The 21,585-nt window shown below is 39.3% G+C and overlaps 1 protein-coding gene across 1 annotated transcript in view; it reads right to left on the bottom strand.

Annotated features, from left to right (window-relative positions):
• Nucleotides 1-21,585, bottom strand: part of hpse2 (heparanase 2) — a 58,319-nt gene that overhangs the window by 10,247 nt on the left and 26,487 nt on the right. The window contains exons 4-9 of the mRNA XM_030070637.1: nt 14,907-15,080; nt 13,417-13,588; nt 8,708-8,755; nt 2,250-2,343; nt 1,253-1,359; nt 920-1,034 (exon numbers count right to left, since the gene is read on the bottom strand). Of these exons, the coding sequence (XP_029926497.1) occupies nt 920-1,034; nt 1,253-1,359; nt 2,250-2,343; nt 8,708-8,755; nt 13,417-13,588; nt 14,907-15,080 (710 nt within the window). The remainder of the gene's footprint in view (nt 1-919; nt 1,035-1,252; nt 1,360-2,249; nt 2,344-8,707; nt 8,756-13,416; nt 13,589-14,906; nt 15,081-21,585) is intronic.

Below are 21,585 nucleotides of genomic sequence, written 5' to 3'. Positions count from 1 at the left end.
TCTTTTATTCTTATATTAATATCTTAAATTATATTTTTTTCCCACACAAATGAGAAATATTTGGCACTAAGACAAGATTTAAAGCATTTTATCTCACTTTGGAAAGAAGAAAAAGAAAAAAAAAGATCATCTCAACAGCAGCACACCATCTTTAATAAAAAAATAAATTATATATATATATATATATATATATATATATATATTTTTTTTTTTTTTTTTTTTTTTTTTCCACTTAATTGTCTTCTATATGCCTCTGTGCACCTGCCCACGGTTCATACATGTATTTTAAGGACCTCAGGATTACTTGATCATGTAAAACCAGGATAAGCTTCAGTTAATGATTGTTTCATTAAAAAATAGATACTTCTATTTATAGTATGTTACATAAACAACCAAGACATGCACATTTAAATCAATCAGCATTAAATAAGCATTTCAGTTTTCTGACATGGCCCTGTCCCAGCCTCAGAGGGACCTGGGACCGGGCACTTCCATTTCACACAGTGTTGCAGGGGATTTTACCATCATGTCTGTGTGTATCAGTATCTCAGGTTGCAAATCTCTCACCGGCCGACTTTTCCACACAGAGAAGCACAGTTGTGGTGGGGGATGAGGGGAGCAGTGACACTGTCCTGAGCTACTGACAAAGGGCTAAGGTTACACGGCATTTCGCTCCCGCATCTAGCCACTCAACACCACTAAACACCTTTCATCTTAGCTAATAGCTCCCACGGGAAAGAGCGAGAGGTGCCAGAGAGGCAGGCTGGAAAGGGTCGGGTATAGAAAATGTCCAGAGGCCAACAGGGTTGCAACCCAGGCTCAGGGCACATCCAGATCAGCTCATCAGTTTGAGAAGTTGAGCACTGGGAGCTGAGAAGCATTCTAGTTGAAATAAAAGAGAGCAACTGGGCAGGCTTACAGGTAAAGGGTTGAAGTGCTGGTCCACAAGGTGCGTATAGCCATAGTCAAAGAATGAATGACGCAAGACAACATCAATCCCCTGCACAGCAGCCATACCGAGTGTGTTCAGCCACCTGCAACGTAGAACATGCATGAACAAACACAGGCAAAGAGAAAATTTAAGTACATCAGTGGCTGGCTTTGTTTATGCACATTTTTGAAAATTTATAATATGTGATCCATTATCTATCTGTCTATCTGACAGCTATCTCATGCAACCTCTTTAACTCATCACTGTCAAAGGTATATAATAGGGTTTTCTAAGGTTCCAAGGTATGATAATAATACTTACAGAAAGCCAGCAGCGTATGTGTGTGACAAATTATTGGTGCCTCCTGCCCATGCCGGCCCAAATCCACCCAGCCACACCTTCTTGCCAGGAGTGTGTGTGTTCACTACCTGTCATGAGATGACAGAGGCAAAAGTGTTTCACCAAAATCCACGCTGAAATCAACTTTGTGAAATCCCCACCCCAGTGGAGTTCAGCTGAAATCACTTCAAGAACCACTGAGAGAATTGAATTTTGAGGAATAACCTGGTTAAATTCTCCCCATCTTAAGGATTTGTTTTTCTAGCTTTCAAACACTGCCTGACATTGACTGAATCTTAATGGTTCCAGTAGCTGGATGCAAGCCATTACAGCTGGCAACAAAACAGTTATACTCATGCAAATAGACTTGAAGACTGAGAGATGCACTGACACACACACACACACACACACACACACACACACACACACACACACACACACATGCAGACACACATAAACACATGGATACACAACAAACCCTGAACTCTCAGACTTTGGCTGACCAGCTTACGAAAATCCATTGCCATTTTGGATGTTTTGTATTGGGAGTAAATGTTCCTTGGACTGATCACTCCTTTTTGCCTCAGGCATGAGAGCACTTTGGCACTGATCATCCCTTGCAACTCAGCTGCCACAGCAGCTAGTACTGATAATATTACCTCATCGTGGACACAACCCACTCACCCTGAGGGCTCACACTTGTGCTTTGCACATGTGGCTGTATGCTCACAAAAGCGAGCAGACATTTAATCTGACACATAAATCAAAATCTACAGAAATGCATACATATATCTCAGGATATGGTGTATATAAAAATGGTCACTGAAATCAAAGGGATCTGCTTCGCCCGATGCAAGTCTTCATTGTTAAAACTGGACGTTGCCAAACGGAGGTAAGACCTAGAAACCAATATATAACCAGATATGAAATTATTTCAAGCTAAAGTTCAAACTGAAATTCAGCTTCACGTTGACAATACCTTGGTGACTTTTGTGATCTGCTCAGTCAGTGTGTCCAGCAGGCGAGTTTTTAAGAAGTCCTCCACTCTGTTCACTCGGCCCTCCATGTAATAACTGCAAGAGAAATGCCACAGCATTGTCAATGCACACTGTACTCTCTGTACACTCAACAACACTATTTATTAAAGTGTCATTTCAAAGTGAAATTTAATAATTAATAAACTAAAATTAATAACGATTAATCATTCCATATCACTTAAAGCTACATTCACTGACATTGAAATGCAGACCATGAAGAATTCACCACGATATAACCATGCTGACGTAATTTAGAGGCAAGTCTGCGTGGCTTTCATTTCACAAGACTGCAAATTACGTCCATATTGGACTTAATTGTTATTATGATTGATTCTACTTGGTTTGCATTCCAATCTGCCTAAATATAGCCTTAAATTCAATTTGAATTTTAGGTTGTATTTTTTTTCCAAATCATTAAGTATCATTTTCAGGGGATTCATAGATGTAGTACACAACAGATCATTTGACCACAGGAGCTATGATACACAGGGACTGACATATTAAATTATGCTTCCTTATACTGACAATCCAATTCCTTGTCAAAATGTGGGATTGCATAAGTTGGAAACAAAGAAATGCCAAATCCCGACTGCAGACACTGTGTGCATGTGTGTGTGTGTGCGTGTGCTTGTTTGTGTGCTTGTGTTTGCATTGGTGTGTTAGTGGCACAGAGGCAGTGGGGGACGCCGAGGCACAGAGATACTGATGAGACATGATGTTAAGAGAGGAAAATGAGACAAGACGTTACAGTGGATTTGTGCCAAGCTCCTGAAGAACATCACCTTGGGAAGACAGAGGGCCACCCCAAAGCACTCTCCAAAAGGCCAAGAGAGTGGAAAACAAGAGAGCAACAGAAACTTGCCCCTCTAATAAACACAATAATAACACTCTACAGCTGGAGGCTTGGCAGCGTCCAAAGAACATTGCAAAACTAGGAAACACCAAGCATTCTTCTTCATGTTTCAGATTCCATGAAATGCATTTACATCACAATTACACTACAGAAACATCAATCTCAACCGTCATTTAACATGGTACTGGATTGTAAGATATTATTTGTCTTAAATAAATCTCCCAATGGGGTGAGATTATTTCACTTCCAAACCAAAGCAATATGTTTCAAGTGCCAGCTCCTTGAGACTAGTGGAGTGATGTGCCACATTCTGTGTTTTGAGATTTCTAGAAAATCCTGAAACATGAAACTGCACTGAAAACCAGTAGACCTTTCTTACCCCTCTGCTAGAACTTTCCATTTTTTAATAACATTATGAGACAATATTACACAAGTTGTCAAGCTGACTATTTCTGGTTAGTACATTTTAGGAATTTAGCTGACATTCTTACATTCTGAGGGTTATTTTCAGGTTATTTCAAACCAGTACAAGCATGAGAATGAGTGAACATTCATCTGAAACCTGACATATTGTGTTGAGAATAAAAGAAAAAAAATCCCAAAATAAAGATGTTAGCATTACTCTGCATTTACATAATTAAATAATAAAGTAAGCCTAAAAAAGTGCATTTGTTAGAAGTACACTGAGATAATTAGTTTTGTCAGCCGGGTTGTTCCAGAGGTTACAGGCCCTGATGGAGAAAGCTTAATCACTCTTATGTCTTCAGGCTTAACTGTGGAATGAAAAGTGCGACGCTCGAAGACCTCAGACTGCGTTGGAGTTCATGAAGGGTTAAACGGTTAATTCACTGGTATGTGGAGCTAAAATGGGGATGAAATAGTGTTGGCATTCTGCATGATCAGTCTGTACTAATTGTTATTTGCATACATATTATTCTGAGTGGAGCAGATGTGTTGGGAGTTACAGCAGACTAGGTATGACAAAAAAAAAGGCATGGATCACAGCCTCCAGCTGATTAACAGACTAAGAGGATTTAATTTCAGAAAGTCTCATGTGTTGTAAAAAGCATTTCTGTCCTGACCGAGTGTGTTTGTCCAAGTATTCCCTGGAGTTTGTTTTTGTCAGTTTGGATTTCTTTTATTAAAAAAAAAAAAACAACTAAAGGTTATCTTGTGCCTACGTAAGACATATCTGGAAGCTTTGTTTCTCATATTTATCAGATGCCCATCTTTCATCAGTTGCATCTCAATAGGAAAGGAAAGGACTATGGCCGCGTTGACTTATGTACGATGAAATAGACTTAAAAACTCCTTTCAGTCTTGTTTTGCACTTTCTTCAGGTTCTCTTGCAGATACATTACCCAAGAGCACTACACAATAAATCAGCTGACAACCAGGGCTGTGGTGACAGTTCATGATGTAGGTAAACATTAAGTAGGTGGGTAGCTACCTGAGGAAGAAGTGGGTATGCTCTCCCATATACATGATTTCAAAAAAGCGGGTATACTCCAAGGTGCTGATTCAAGTTCAAGTTCAGGTATATTTAGATCCCAATATCACTTTTAACAGTCTCAAAAGCCTGTATTTCCCCACATGTTCACCACATGTTCATCATGTTCCCATTCATTCACTCTTCTTTTATTCCCTTTCTTACTTTGTACTTATTTGGACTTATTGTATATTGTTGTTTATTGTACATAGGTTGTATATTGTATATAGGAGTGTTATATATACTTTCTATTTTATTTCTATTTTATTTTTATTTTATTTTTTATCTATTTTATTCTTATCTATTTTTTACTTGCACAGTGCTGGAGTTGTTGCAATTGCATTTCACTGCTGCTGTACCCGTACATCATGCATGTGACGAATAAAAATCTTGAATCTTGAATCAAACAGTACTAGAAAAAGCCTGTAAGTCATATTAATTGTATGCATAAGCACACATGGGCAAGAAAGCTGATTCAGATTTGACTGTCATTCATATAGATTATTCATAGTCAATTGTAAAAAATTAAGAAAGATCCAGTTTTCCTTCATCTTTCATCTCGAGTCCACAGATGACTTGGTTATCTTATCATTTCTCTACAGGGTTTACAATAATTCTCAAGTCTAGATTGCATGTAGAAAACCAAATTATTTACAATACAACAGAAATATTAAACGTCAATTCAGTTCCAACTGTCTTGCACTGGACATTAGTAATCATGAGATTTTTGACCTGTCTAACAAGGCAAGATGGGGTTTCCTCATTAAAAATACAAGCTGGGTTGTTCATTAGAGCACATAGCCCCATAAAGAAATGCTTGAAATATAAGAGGCCTACTTTAAGCATTTCCGCTAGAACACACTTGGCATGAGAATGTCCAAAGCCAACATCACAACAGAAGTTTTCCCAGAGTACATACAAAAATGGACATAAAACTGCAGCATCCAGACTGACCAGAGTCACATCAGATCCGGGACTTTAATGAGCAACACCATGCTCCCATGTATGCAGACAAATATCCACTTGGTCAGCTTCTTTTACACAACCATCGCCAACTATCCCCACCACATCAAAGGTAACTCAATAACAAAACTATTCAGCACCAAATCAGCACATTAATACAATACAGACTGGAAAAATAGCCTAAATCTGATGGGGTCAAATATGCAAAGCTGCTAAGGCATGAAAACCACAAAAAAAAAAAAAAAAAATCTGGACGGAGGAACAGGAGGGTGAATGACTGAGTTCTGTCGATGAAAGAAATGAAGAGAGAGCAGGATGGGATAAACAATGGTCAAAGCAATGGTCATCTGATGTAGCGTGGCATTTGGGGTGAGCGGAAAGATTGCAAAGTAGGAGAGAGAAGGGAAATGTCTTCCTTGATGTAGAACAGCAGGTTATCATCAAATCATCCTATAATAAACAGTTGATATGTAGCTTCCTGGGCGAATGCCATAACAAAATTTACAGTCCCAATGACACATGGACTATAGACGGGGAGGAGAACTCAAATCTCCACTTCTCTCAGCAGCTGCACTAACAAGCATCCAATGCAGTGCAGGCACTATCAGTGTGACCAATCAATCTGACCCCTGTGGAACAAGGGAAACCTGAGAACAAGATATCACTCTGGCCTGATTAAAATGACATTAGTTAGTTGGATGACACTGATGAATGTGTAGCCGGGCTCTGAAAAGGTACTTTCAGCTTCACTTTCAGGCCAAACTGCAAAGCCAAAAATTTCGAGGTCTCCAAGTCAGTGATCCTAAAAGTATACTTTACATCATTATTTAATTTTTCCTTGTAAGAAAAAACACTACTCAGAGTATTTTTGCTGAGCACATGTACAGAACCTAAATGGAGTGCAACACTCTCCCCAAACAAATCAACATACTGATCTGAGCTGAGCCATTACCTTCTCTTACCTCACCCCGTTAATTTATACTGTGTCTAACTGGCTTGGTCCAAAAAGAGAGAGAATTACTACTTGTCACGACTACGGTAAACTCTTTCCTCACAACCTCATGTGTTTGAGTGCAAAATGTTCACCAAAAATTTGCAAATCCTTTTATTTGATATTGTTGGCAAATGAGCATGGTATAATGTGGATAATCCCTTACTTAGGCAAGTCACTGGCTCTGATGTCATTGCTAATGACATTTATGTAACACACCAGGACACACAGATTCAAATGTTAACAATCCTTTTGGTGATTTTTGCTTCAGTACAAAACTACAGTATAATCGCCATTTTATTCTGTACCAGCCAAATGAGTACAGCAATGACCGTTCTGCTCCATTCAAGCTCTGCACGTGCTCATTTCAGGATCACTGCGGGTCATACTCATTCATTTATAGATGTTCATACCTTCAAGCAGTGCAGCACTAGTTGGGCAACTGGGGCTTAAGCATGTTTCTCAGTGGGATCTAAATGGCAATTTGAGAGAAACAAGTAGCCATGTCTCATTCACTTCCCTTTCCCATATTTTCTCAGCCAGCAGGTAAAGTGGCAGCCCTCAGCTGGTCACTTCTCAACACCTGACTTCTCTCATAATTAAGCCTCTGCCAGCCCTTGTTAGGTTAGGGATAAGACATCCTGTAATGTTCAGGCTAGGGCTGCACTTAAAGTTAGGGTCTAAAATTAACACTCTAAACAAAAATATTTCTAGGCCACAGAAACAGCATACAACTTCAGGTGCCTGGGATAGTCACAAATAAATAAATTAATTAATTAATAAAATAACATAAAAAAACTTTTTGTATCACTTTTCACATGATATGGGTATATGGGTGTGGGAGACTGCCTGTTGAATAAAAAAACGTACCACTGAAAGACAAAGGAAGACATAGAAGACAGAGAAAGAATGATTAAATATTGCAAGATATTTTTTTAAATAAATTCTAATCAGATTTGATCACTGAGTCCAATATGTATGTTGGAATCAGTGTGTTGTCAGTTTCACATTTACCCCGTACTCTAAGTGTGAAGCATATAAATTATGAAAAAAGGTCACAGATAATGCAAACCACACAGTTTAATTATTTTTAGGTGTACAATATCTAACTACAAGCCCAGCATGTTTTATTGCCACAAGCTGTAATAAAACACCTTTGAGTTTAGGAGAACCCTGAGCCACAGACTTACTGTCTAGCAAATCTCGGCTCCTCTAAACTAGTTCTAATGAGTGGTGCATTTTCAGCTCACTCAGTCTGATTCAAAACAACTTCAACCGGTCGCACTGCAAGGAAACCTATGTAGCAGACGTGTTAATGAGTGGACTCCATTTTTATTAGCTTGGCTTCTTTTGTAGAGGTCAGAGTTTCTGTCACGCAGTCTGGTTAGACTGGAATCTCGTCTTCTGGTGTAAAACAGGCTAATTGACAGAGAGAATGAGCCAGAGCATATGGTTTGATTTTAACAGTGTGGGTGGTGTTTTTCTAAGGCTTACTGACACCCCTTCCTCCTTCCGTTTCTTCTAATTAGACCTGACCTTGGCCTTAATGACAACTCACTTGCTTACACAGAGTGGGACAGTGTTTAGTTGTGTGTTTGTACACATTTTGTGCGCATGTGTGGTAGTGTGTACACAGGCATGTGTACCCAAATGTGCGGAATGCAACTAAACATTTTTATTGATCAAAACAATATCCAGTTTGTATGCATTCCAGTGTGAAATGAATGCAGGGCAGGCTTTATTTAAGATACACAATCTCTCACGCTCTCTTATGCAGTTTGTATTTGCAGAGCATAGAAACTTCTCTACTTCTTGGAATAACTTGGCTGCAAATCATCTCAATCAGTAATAATGTTAATAACTTTTATCTGACAAATAGATTTGCGACACATACAGTATTGTATATGTGGCAGTGATGGCAAAGGAGAGCAACATGCCTAGTGCTTTTGGTTTAACACTGACCACAGTGACCACTGACGTATTTAACTTACAGTAACTGTTAGTTACGATAATGGTCAGCTGTTGTATGAGACTGATGATCAGTATAGCATAAATCCAAGAGAAAATGTAATATATGATATAGAAAAAAGGGTAAAATACCTACTGTTGCCACGTAACTGCATCTACAACAGAGCCAGCATTCGTCATGAACCTGAAAATGAGAGAGAGAAAAAGAAAAAAAATGGAGTCAATGAGCGCCTGAACCATGGTTTATTAAAACACTGTGGGACTTATAGCCTGAAGACTGTGCTTTCAGAGGGCTTAACACCCCTGACAGCACTTGAGGATAAAATAGCTGAGAATCAGGCTTCTTTTTTTGAATTAATGGACTCATCCTGTACACAAACACATGTTCATAAACAGCCCTTGACCCACAGGCAGACCTTCCACTGTGTGTGTGTGTGTGTGTGTGTGTTATGTGGACAGAGTCGCCTCGTCTACCTGACCCAAAGTGTTCCTTATTTGGATGTAACAGCCTGTCAGACGTTCCCAAATCCCTGTCTGTAAACACCTTGTCACAGAAACACAACTTTCGTCACTGTAGCTTGTTTAGTCTGTCTGCCTCCGATATTTGGACCACTAAGCAGCGCGGTGTCCACTTAATCTCGGTTCATGAGCGTGGTAGAGTAGTCATGCTGTCAAACACGAGAGCCACCCCCCGCAACAGTGTCAAACACACAAGAATCACCTCGTCGTTAAACGTGACACCCATGACCCGTGTGTACTCCAGCTCTCTTCCTCTCCATCTTCTTGCTCCTCACTCCTCCTGCTTTTACTTTTCATCTTCTACATCCTACCTCTCCTCTAAACCCCACTGTTTATCAATCACTCTGTAGTGCAAGCCATATTAGTCACTGCCATTTAAAATGAAGGCTGGAAAGGGGAGACACACACAGTACATTTTATTTATGAATAATTTAGAAATGTCAGTGGCCAGCGAGATATAATTCCTACTTTTTTCAGTGAGGTGAGCCCTGTAGCTGAAGCACATAGCTGAGAAAGATCCAGATCAAATTATACTTTTCCATCATATCCTCCAACTAGCTGTCAAACCCTGTGCAGTTGCAGAAAAGTGTTGCAGACAGCTGGATTCTGACTAAAATAGATGAAGACATTCGAGCGCAGGGGCGTGTGCTTTTGCATGCACACTTGCTTGCATGTGCATGGACGTGTGTGGAGGCACTCTGATTTTATCATGGAAGAGTGTAATTTTATGGGGTCTATTTTGTTTTAAAAGAATGCTGTTGGCCATTTGTTTAACAGTGCTATTTAAAGTCAGTGGTACAGTACATTCCCCTCTGTCACTTGTTATTGTTTTATTACCTGTGCAGATTCAGGCTTGATCTTTGCCTTGACAGATCTGTCTTGACTCTCTTCTCTCTTTTTTTTTTTTTTTTTAATTACTTTTTATCACTTTTATTGTATTAATATTTGCACTATTTTTTTTTTTTTAAAGGTCTGTTTTATAGAATGTTCTCTTTGTGGCCACATGTCGCTCCTATTTAAGAGAAAGTGATGAAAAGTTAAAAAAAATATTCAAAAGTGTGTTTTGTGCTTCACTGCTAAAATTTACATGTAATTTTTAATTCACATTTTATCAACCCCGTCGTGCTCATTCCAGATAAGGGGGTCTGAAAAAGAACAGTCAAGTGTTATAGTGTTAATAGGTGCGTAGTACTAATACCGGTAATAAAAGAATTATTTAATAAGTTTAATACTTTTTTTTTTTTTTTTTTTACCTTAATAAAGCAAGAGAAAAAACCTTGGTGGGGGTTTAACAGTGACACCCTTGGAAAGTTAGTAAATCTCAATAAATTTGTTTGTAATGTTATTAAAAACTATTATAACAAACTCAAAGCTTTTATTAACATTAGTAAGCAGTCTATGAAGTCTTAACAAGTTTCTTATAAATGCTTACAAATTTATTATAATCTAGCAATAAATGTCTCTATGATGCCGTTATTAACACTTAGTCTTATTAACACATAAATGTCAATAAGCATGTAATAACAACTTATATGGGCCTTAATTAACACTTATTACAAGGAGCTTAATAGAAAGCATTAGTGAACAGACATTACATCTTCCTTCTGGCCACACAGAGCAGAGAAAGATGCTGAATGTTGATGGTGGCTGCCCAGGACCCCATGTTGAGTCTCAACATGAACATCTCCTAACTATTAGGCCAATTTAGACCTTGACTAAAATGCTGCACAGTGCGTGAAACTCTGTAAGAGTTATTCATCCCATTTGTTGGCTTTGGAGTTTATTAGAATGCAATTTGTTTGTTTCATTTCACCAAACTGATGGTGACAGGTGGACATACAGCAGAATCTGGGGTGTCTTGAGAAAAGAGGAGAGCATTCAAATGTACTTACGACAAAGCCAGAATCAGTATTTTATAAAAAAAAAAAAAAAAAAAAGGTAGATGCATATTGGCTTAGGTATTTATCTCCTCAACTGTGTGCCCTGGCAAAGGCAGAGCTCCCCAAATGGACTTATCATGGTGGGCCAGGTAAATAAAACAGACATGGGCTGCATTCACACACTGTTATTTTCACAGCTGCAATCATCGATATTTACTCTGAATCTTGTGAGAAACCGACGTTAAATGTCTAGAAAGTGGCTGGTCCAAAAAAATCATGCTCCAAAAATACGACCGTCAGCCTTTCATTTTTTTTTCCCCAGTTGAGTCAAATTCATAATGCTAAAATCAGATATAAAATTCAATTACAATTAAAGTATTTTTTAAAAAAAAAATATATATATATATACATCAGCGATTGCTTTTCCGCTCATTAAGACAATGACAGCTGAGGGAAAACACTGTGTGAATTGTGAACTCAAAGGTCAACACCAACAGAGCTGGAGTTTTTTCAGTTATTTTTCAATACGTCCTCCAGAGTGGATGAATTTTTATACATAGGACTAGCACTGTGTGTCAAGGGAAAGCGTTTTGAAAATGCTTTTGTGTGACTGTCCTGTGACGCTCAGGCAGTAGCCAACATCCAAAATGACTTGAAGATTTTAAAAGCAGTTCAGCTTCATGGTCAGTACAAAGACAGAAGTCTGATTTTTTTGTCCATTTTGTGTTTAGATGTTGACATCCTGCATTCAGTGACGTTGCAACCACACTGGATGAAGGAACTAAGAAGCTATTTAAAGCTATTCTTAAAGTTTTCTACTTCCACTCCAGTTGTCATACAAGTCATGGAGTCTTGCATCATCATCTGGCTTTGTCTACCAGGTGGAGCCATATGCTGGGACATACACACAGCTGGCTCAAACTGAACTGGGTCACGGACCAAATCTTGCTCTTGGCTTGACTGAGCTGGTCAATGTCTGGTCTGGATGCAGATTTTACTGTGATAATGTCTTTATGAGCCTGATGTTACAGGCAGCATAGGTAGGATTTTCCTCCAAAACGTATCAAAGTCCCATCCAAAAATGATCTTATACTCAGTTATTACTTATGGCCATTGTTAGTTTCTGAGAATGTCTGAATCTATCTATTATTTTGTATTTTCGGAACATTTCTGGACGTCAACCTCACCTGCCACAGCATGCAGCATGTGAGTCATGACTGTTTTGAAAAGGCAGCATTCAGTGTACCAGAACATAAGGACAAAGCCATGAGAAAGGTGCAATGAAGGTACGACACCATGTTAAAAACAGCATAGTGAGGCAAAATGTTGCACATGATGAGATGAGTGAGAGAATTAATGGAAGCTGTGACACGCTCTGGGAGAACAATCTCTGGTCTAACACTGACACCAGCTCAGAGATTCAACATACAAGAGAGAGGGGATTATGAATTCCTTGTTAAAAAGGAAAATCATTTGTGAGATGGAATGTGTGTGGTCACTGTTGCAACAAACATTGAAAGAAAGTCAAACTTAGTTTTAAACTTAGCAACATGCATTATACCAGCCATATGGTAGTGCTGACTTACATTACCATCATGTCGCACGTTACATGAGCAGTATCGGATCAAAAAAGTAGTGCTTGGCAATCTTCAGGTGGGAATTGAGCCGAGAAGTCAGTAGTTGGTACCCTTATTGGCTAATCTTGAAGGGAGAAGACCGGTGACACTCTCAAAGACTTGTTGCCAAGAGTCTTCAACAGTGCCAAGGGTGAAAAAACATTTGGGCATGGACAGTGGTCACATTTTGATGCCTGTAGCTTCATCAAACACTCACTAAGAAAGAACCAGAGCTGTTCTGTGTTTTTAGGACAAAATCACTTTGTGAAAAAAGATATTTAAATGACTTGTTGAGGCGAATTTTTTTTTTTTTTTTTTTTAAGTGTTTAGGTAGATGCACTATATTAGGATTAGGGTTAGGGTTAGATAGAGCGAGAGAAGGTAGAGAGAGAAACAAGAGGACAGGCTGTAACTGCGAGAGGGCTGTTAAATAAGCCAGCAGAATCCAAACAAAGATGGTGAAGCTTCTGTAGGCGGAGAGGGTGAAGCGAACAGATGGGACATCGTGCCGCCACACCATCAATCGAGTGACACTTTATTTAGGCTGACACCCTGGAACCTGCACGGTGGAGCGCCATAAACTCTGAACACCACTACTCTGGGTATGTGCGAGAGTGTGTGTGCATGCACATTTGTGTGTGCACAGTAAAACACAGTAAAGCGCAGTGAAAATCCCAAACCTTGTACGTAACCTATGCATTTTCCACCACTTTCCCTTTTTGCAGCAGGATCACCTAACATGGAATGGAAACCTCCCCTCTTCCTCTCATGGCAACATTACATTCTGTATAGAAATCCTCACCAATGAATGTTTTTTATTCCTGACTTACCCATCCAGTTGTAGGATGGCATTCTTCCGCGGGCGTCCGGTGTTGGGGCCGTAGAGGTGGGCGCGGTGATAGTAGCGCACTGACTGCAGCAGGGTGCGTAGCATGGTGTAATCCTGAGCCAACTGGGTGCTGTTGACCGCACGGCCCACCATGCTGCGGTAGGCGTTAGGCTCTGGGAAGAGGAAATACAGTACGCTGAGCAAAGGAGGCAGAGTTTGCACAAGCAACAGTGGGGAGGTGGCAGAGAACATTGTTGCTGTTGTAGTTTGATCTTGCCCTCCTAGACAGTATCCAACAGCCAGTAGTAAAAAGGATAATTGAGCAATTCGCAGTAACACTGACAGATGGAGTCAGTGTTGGGAGACTGGTCCAAGCACACAGGGTGGCCTTGCAGAATCAGTAAAACAAAGACAGTGAGAGAGCTAGTATTCCCAAAAGGAGAAAAACTAAACGTTTTAAGCTCACCGCTGTTATATAGTACTTAGACTGCAGATGTACCACATTGTCTTGGAACTATAGGATCAAAGTTTCAGTTTCTATGTGTGAGTGTGCATGTGTATTTCTAGGCACATTTGCATACTTTGAGTCAAAGCTGCATAATGAGCAACAAATGCGAATGTATGCAGCAAATTTCAATGGATTACCTTTTTTTTTATTCAACTGCTACAAATTTACTCTGTGTCTGCATTCTCTGGGTAACTTACTTGAAACAATAACTTCTGCTATGCTTCAATTTCTCACTAAAAACTACACATGGTCCAATCAGTGGATTTTGCATGGTTCTTACAGGCTTTGGCCAGCATAAAGGAGTTTCTATTGTGAGCTTTACTGCAGATGAAATGAAATGAAAATATGAAGTGATGTGCAGCAGGGAGCACAACAGAGCCCTGTAGTTTGCTAGAAACACAGATGGTTAGGATGACATGAAGACTAACAGTTCTTTTCATCCCTGAATGAACCCAAGCCTTAACCCTTAACTTGCTAAGCACACACTTTTTCGATTCTCTGAATAACTTGTATGTTCTCTTCAAAGCTGTAATAAAACTGGGAGATGACAAAGTAATTGCTGTCAGTGGCTGCATCTTAGATTGCTGTACACAGTGGTGGAAGAAGTACACAATTCCTTTACTTCGAAGTATCAAAATATGAGCCATACAATATAATTAAGAAAAGTAAAATGATTCCCATTTGAATGTTAGACTGTGCCTTAATATGTAATGGTCACGTTAAAATGGCTGGTGGTTAATTGTGATGATGAATTATATTTTATGAACTTATGCTACTCTTCATTGCAAAACCCTTATTCCATGAAGTACCAAAAAAACAGAGAAAACGTAAGGAAATACAAGGTAAAGTCAATAAAAATTAAATAAATAAAATGGAAAAACCACCACGAATACAGGCAAATGTACAAATGTATTGCTGCTTTCCATCCCTGACTGTAACCTATCACATTCAGATGGTAGTGTGTGGTGTTTCGCTGCACTAACCGTTGCCCAGCTCCCATGAGATGTTATACTTCTTGCCGGCGCTGTACTTCAGTAAGCTTAAAGTGGAGGAGGAGTTCCAGGAGTTGTCTGGGTTCCTGTGCAGTGCGTTGAGCCCCAGGATCAGGTGCAGACCAGCACACTCGGCAAAGTTGTACAGTTTGTCTAAAGACCTGGCTGGGAGAAACCCACAAAGCAGTTGTAACTTTGATTCTTTTTACCCATCTGGCAATTCATCATATGAACATGAGTGAGACCATGTGGTGGAGGCTATAAATCTACTGCTTTCCATATCCATGTATGAATCCCTTTGCATAGACTGGGGCTCAATTTTTGGCACTCTCTCTATACCATGCCCCCCTCATCTCTGTAAGCCTGTCTGCTTTCCCCTTGTCTAAATAAAGAAAAATACACAAAGAGGACAATCTGCCTGACTCATTTTAAATAAAAACAGTAAAAGTCATGTGTTCATTATAATTGTGTTGCTGTGTATGCAGGTTCCTGGTGCTACAGCCTGTCGGCACATTTGTTTGACCCTGTCTTGGGGACCTTGTCTTTCAACACCCACATACATGGTGTTTCAATTTCCTTCACTCAAGCCATTGTCATCTCTGCCAAAATGATTATCAAAAACAGATACCTGAATAGCAACAAAAAGCCTTAGCAGGTACTCAGCGGCATGTGTGACATCTGTACATCATCGGACCATCCTTTAGATCAAAGCTTTGTTCTTATCTGAAAAATTAGATTTTTTTTGCATCTACCCAAATGTCTTCATTCATAGATTGCATTGCTCTATTATATTCTGATATACTACAAATATTGAACAAATGGATGGAATGCAATGAATAAAATAGGTAAGTGTTGCTATCACATCAGAATGAGGTGTGATCTCTCTTTTAAGCTTGACCAGAAGTTAGGAAGAGCACGCAGAGGGAAATTGTTGTCTCTTTAATGTGCTAAAAATCAGTAATCTACTGTATACCCAGCTGCTGGCTAGGTTTTTTGGCCAGAGGGAGCTGAAATAGCTCGATGATTAAACAAAGCTGTTCTTGGCCACCAACACTTGAGCTATAAACTAAATCACTACACCCTTTTCAAACAGGACACTACTTAAGCTCCCTTGCACTAGTAGTCTCTCTCCCATTTACTGCACTCTATATTTTTTGGGGGGGAAAGCTTTGATTATTGTCAGATGAATAATTTGGTGATTGGGTTATATTCTGAGAAAATTCAAAACCTTTTATTTAACCAGAAAGTCACATTGAGAACAATTTCCTTCTTTATATGCTGGGCAAGAGGCAGCTCTAATACTAAAAACTTTCTTTAGTTAAATTCAAACAGCACACAGAAAGCAAACAAAAAACCATGAAATTTAAAACATGAAATGAAATTGAAACCTTCCAAGTAACACATAATGTGGAGTAATAAAAACGATTCAGCGTGAAACAAGAAAATCTTTCTGTGAAAATGGCCATTAATTTCCTTTTAAGATTAGCCAATGACGCGAGCAGCTCACGTTTGAGAGTTGAGTGTTCTGCAGCTCATTACAGGATATGGACCAAAATAAAACAAAAATATCTTGGCACCTTGTACATCAGGAGTTCTCAACCTCGTCCACCCCAAGGCACACTTAATCATCAATTATAATGTGTCAGGGCCCAAAAGGAAAAAAAAAAAAATTCTCATTAGCTCTTTTGACAAATCTGTTCTATTGTTTATTAAACAACTGTTGACACATATATCAGTTTTTCTTATGAATTGTAATGCTCCATAAAAATAAGTAATTTAAATAATTACAGTCATAAATTTATATGATCATGAGATTGAAAGTACTTCCAATAAAACTAATGAAAAAAACAGGTCAATATCCATAAAAAAATACCTCCAGATCCATAAAAAATATAACCTAGGTTATTGCCTATGATGTGATATGCTGCCATGCCTCCTAAAATAGCATCAGGCTGGTTAAAAAAAAAAAAAAAAAAAGGTAAGTAACTGCCTTGACTGACAGGGACTGGAAGCGATCAAAGCCACACATCGATCATCATCAGCATGGATGAAGCGATGAACATCAGATTGTTGACAATACACCCTCAAAGGCCACGTCAGACATGCAATTGAAGTTATTTTTCAAAAAATCTTTTTTTTTTTTTTTTTTTTTTTTTTTTTTTTTTACATTCTGTTATAGGACTAAATAAATGGTTCAATTTTTTTTTTTTTTTAAAAATGGATTTTTCTGCCAATTCTTTCATACTTCAGGCTTTATAGGGTTAAAAATAATCTTGTCTACCAGTCATTGGAACACCAATAGGTTTGTTATTTCACTCTATTCTATGCCATTTAAACTGAATAAAATGACCTCTTACAAAGATCTGGATATATTTTCAACATGAATTTGTGGCACTGACATTTAGCAAAGGAAGGTGACTCAGCAGCAACGCACATGGAAACTGTATTTTTGGGTGAAGATATTATAACTACAAGCTACTGCTAACTTTCTGTATTGTTGTGTGCCAGTCCTTAAACTCTGAGTGGGTGCACACATGTGTATTGAGTTCAGTTCAATTCAACCTTATTGTCAGACTCAGGGTGTGTGTTTGTCTGTGCTATGTTTTCTATCATCTACCCCAGCAGTTCTCAACCAGGGATCTGGGGGCCCCGGGGGTCCTTGAGGGAGTTCCACAGGTCCTCATAAAAATAGGAATAAGAATAGATATGTTTCAATTTCACTATTATTTCATTGACTAGAAAGTAGCCCAGTGACACAATGGAAAAGAGTGACTATTCTGCTTATAGGTTTCACACTCTTCACTGTTAATCTGCCAATCTACAGTTTAGACGGTTATGAGATAACTAAATCTTGTAAGATGGGGATCCCTGATACTACATCTAATCAAACACGGGTCTGCAGCCTGATATGTATCAGTTTGGGGGTCCTTGACAGCAAAAAAGATTGAGAACCACTGATCTCCACTATGTCACTGTTCTCACCAGCCTTCAGTGAGAATCCAGACTGACTGATATTCCCATCATGGACTCCTGTGGAGATGGGCTCCTCAAAGCAGAAAGCACAGACCTGCTCTGTTCTTTTACAGCTGACTGTTCACTCACATTTATGACTGCTGGCTCCATCAGAGTACGCTATTCTCACCAAACACTGCAATGAGCTGGGCAGGAAGGCTGCCACTGATCCTGACACACACAGCAAGCATTTAAAAGTCTGTGTGAGTGCAGTGTGACTGCATGGGCACGTGCTTGTATGTGTACCTTCATACCTATGTGTAGTGCGCTTGCTTAAGAGCATGGGTTGATGCAAACGTGTGTATCTGTCTATACAAGTGCTATACTATTCCTGGATACCTCAGGCTCTTGTTTTGAAATGCGATCTGTTTGGAGCCATGCCATAAACATAAATATTACCCTGACCTCTGACCCTCACTTCCGAGGGCCAACAGGAAACAGATGAGGAGTGTGTGCAGCTCTGGTTCCTGCGAGAATCTGCCCTCTGGTGCAGACCTGGCACCAGCCAAGCATGCCAACTGATAGCGCCACCCACAGTGAAGTGACCAACCAAAACAGAAACAAATAGGCTTGTTCTTCTTGATACATGTAAAACTCTGAAGAGGGTGTAAATAAGTAAATAAGTAGACTTTCATGTTGTAATAGTTATTGGATGGATGAGGGGAGGGGTACATCTGGTCTGAAGTCAGTGTCAGAACACGTTTGAACACAAAACAATCCTCATGAACTAGTGCTTTGGACGAAATGTGGCTTCTTATTCAGCATTTACTGTAATCCTATATTTCCTTGAGAGCTGCAATTATGTATAGTCCACAAAGCAAATAGAGAGAGCGTAAGGGTTGCTTGTTGCACCTGGCATTAATTCTGGTTCCTACATGCAGTGGATATTTTATTATTGAACAAGAAAAAAAAAAAAAAAAAAAAAAAAAAAACAAGCAATAACAACAGCCATATTTCACACAGAACTCATTTTTCTCCTAAATAAACTGTCTGTTATCAATCTCATTAATAACTACCAATGCAGTTATTACTATAACTCCTTCCCTCTGTGGTTAAATCAGGAGTGGTGTCTGCTTGCAGCAGCAGGGTTGAGGGCAACAGGACCAAGAAAGCAGTGCCAGATGTGGCTGTCAGGGTGAGTGATTCCAGACCCTTCCTCACCTGAGATCTAAATGGAGGATTACCAGCCTCACCTCCAAAACCAGGCAACTCTCTGCCCACTACACATCATAGAGGCATGATGAGGTGCATCAAGCTGCTGTGCCAAACACTGTTTTACAGCTCCCAACACTATTAGTAGCATGTAGACTCAAATCACTGTCTAGTGTTACCACTCTTTTGGTTGCACTAACTAACTGCAGCTACTAGCCTGAGGAAGAAGAAGTGTAGCATTACTGGCCCGGCGCTGTGGAGCTCGTGTTAGGGCAGGGGATCAGATGCTTTCTATGTAGGAGAAAAGGATGCTGGGTACACCAACACAGTGTCAGGAAATGTGTAGATCACTAAGGCCAAGAATGAAAGAATCCCTACACAGACACAAGTAAAGCCCTGAAGCTACAACTCTGTGATCTCAGTCAGACAAAGGTAATGACATTACCGAGGCATCCTGAATCTGTGTGTGCGTGTGTGTGTGTGTGTGTGAGAGAGAGAGAAAGAGAGAGAGAGAGAGAGAGAGAGAGAGAGAGAGAGAGAGAGAGAGAGAGACAAAGAAATAGAGAGAGAGACAGAGAGAAAGCTGTGTCTGACTGTGCAAAGTTGAAGGGAATAGAATACCAGAGACCTTTGAAATATTGAGCTATTTGCTAGGGATACGTTTTATTTATTTATTTATTTATTCATTCATTTATTTATTTATTTAGTGATGAATCTGACATGGATTTTTTTAAGAAGACGATGGTGTAAAACACATCCAAAAGGACCGAAAGACCAAAAGACTATGTTTTGTTTTGCTTATTTATTGGTTGTTGGCTGTATTAATGACACACTCCTCAAAAAAAAGGTCACAAAAATGCCTAATCTCATAATCAGCCAATTTTATAATCATTATTTATACTTTTTGGATCAATACTGATACTGCTCATGTATAAAGGTAACACTGGCTGCTACCAATAGTCTGCCGATATATTGGTTGTCCATAATATAATAAATGGTGAATTCAGGGTGGAATAGCAAATATCCTTGGGGATCAGCAGTTCTTGCAAATATAAATGATACAAATGTTTTATTATAACACACCTACAGTGAAGTACTACTTGAAGGACTGCTAGTAAGTAGTAAGCCAGAAACCTTCACCAATAACTTTGAGTTGATATCATTTTTCAGTTTCGATTATTGTTTTTTTGTTTTTTGTTTTTTGTTTTTTACATTTAAGCACATTTAATTTTCTTGTGTCGCAAGAAAGGGTAAAAATGAGCCACAAAATTGTCAATGAACACTGCAGCTCTCCACTGCAATTTCATAACACAAGCAAGGTCTGTCAAAAAGGCAGCATCCCAGACGTCTGACTTTACTGTACTCACTCAATAACAAACTTCTCTTTCATCTTACAAACAGTCCAGCCAAAAGCAAGCAGAATAAACCCAGAGAGCTTTGTGTGTGTGTGTGTGTGTGTGTGTGTGTGTGTGTGTTTGTGTGTTTCTGCCTGTGTTGGCGTGCCTTTGTGTGTTTGTGTGTAACGGAAAGAGCGGGGTCTGGATATTGTCAAGCTGTCTATCTGATAGAAAAGCCAGTTCTGTGAAGCAGAGAGGCCTGCAGCATCAGTCAGCGTTATGCCTCATTTCTACAGCTCTGCATTTGCTCAAATATCGAGGTACATAGGCCTATGTAATGTGCCTGTATGCACCCACACAAGCAATTTTTGCTCCACTATATGCCACCCACATGAACCAGCAACCCCGTCTGCTGTTTCCAGACAACGCACAATATGGATTGCTTAATGAAAGCTACATGCAACAAAACCGTATTTAAAAAAAAATGAGCTCTGATACCTTTGAATCGTGTAATGCAATGTTAGAAAAGCACACCACACTCATGTTTACAAAGCTGTCTGGTTTGTGATGCTTTTTACAGAAAGATACCAAAGAGATGGGAAAGGCAAATGATATAACGAGTCCAGCTTTGTCTTGCATGGAGCATTCACATTTTTACATGACATGTCAGTTTTATATTGTAGATTGTTTTGGGGTTAAACAGAACAAGAATATCGCAATTACACTGTATCATTACTGAATGAAACAATGGCTACTGCTGCTTTTAACAAAAGAATCTGACGATTATAGTATTCTTCAAGAGGTTACTGGCAGAGACAGCCTGCCTTGGGGAACCTTGAAAAATGTCCCAGTTGAAGAAAGGTTCAGCGATTTTGTTCTGGAAAAGTTTATCCCCTGTCCCACAGCTATTGTGAAAGAGCCTCTCCAAACAGTTAAGGGCATTTTCATACCTAGTTCACTTAAGGTTTGGTACAAATCTGCAGTTAAGTTATTATATCAGTGCAGTTTTCTTCAGGTGTACATGGGTTTTACGCATTGCCAAATGGAAACAAACCAAGGGGGTGGAAACACAATATTGATGACAATTTTGGCGCAAAGAGGGACTTGTCAGAACATAAGAATGAAGCCAGACACATTTTTAACACTGACATTTAATAAACTTTCTTGGA

This window comes from Myripristis murdjan, chromosome 15 (genome assembly GCF_902150065.1).
Source record: "Myripristis murdjan chromosome 15, fMyrMur1.1, whole genome shotgun sequence".
NCBI lineage: Eukaryota > Metazoa > Chordata > Actinopteri > Holocentriformes > Holocentridae > Myripristis > Myripristis murdjan.
The sequence above is the reverse complement of the archived record's forward strand: the minus strand, read 5'-3'. Positions and strand labels throughout refer to the sequence as shown.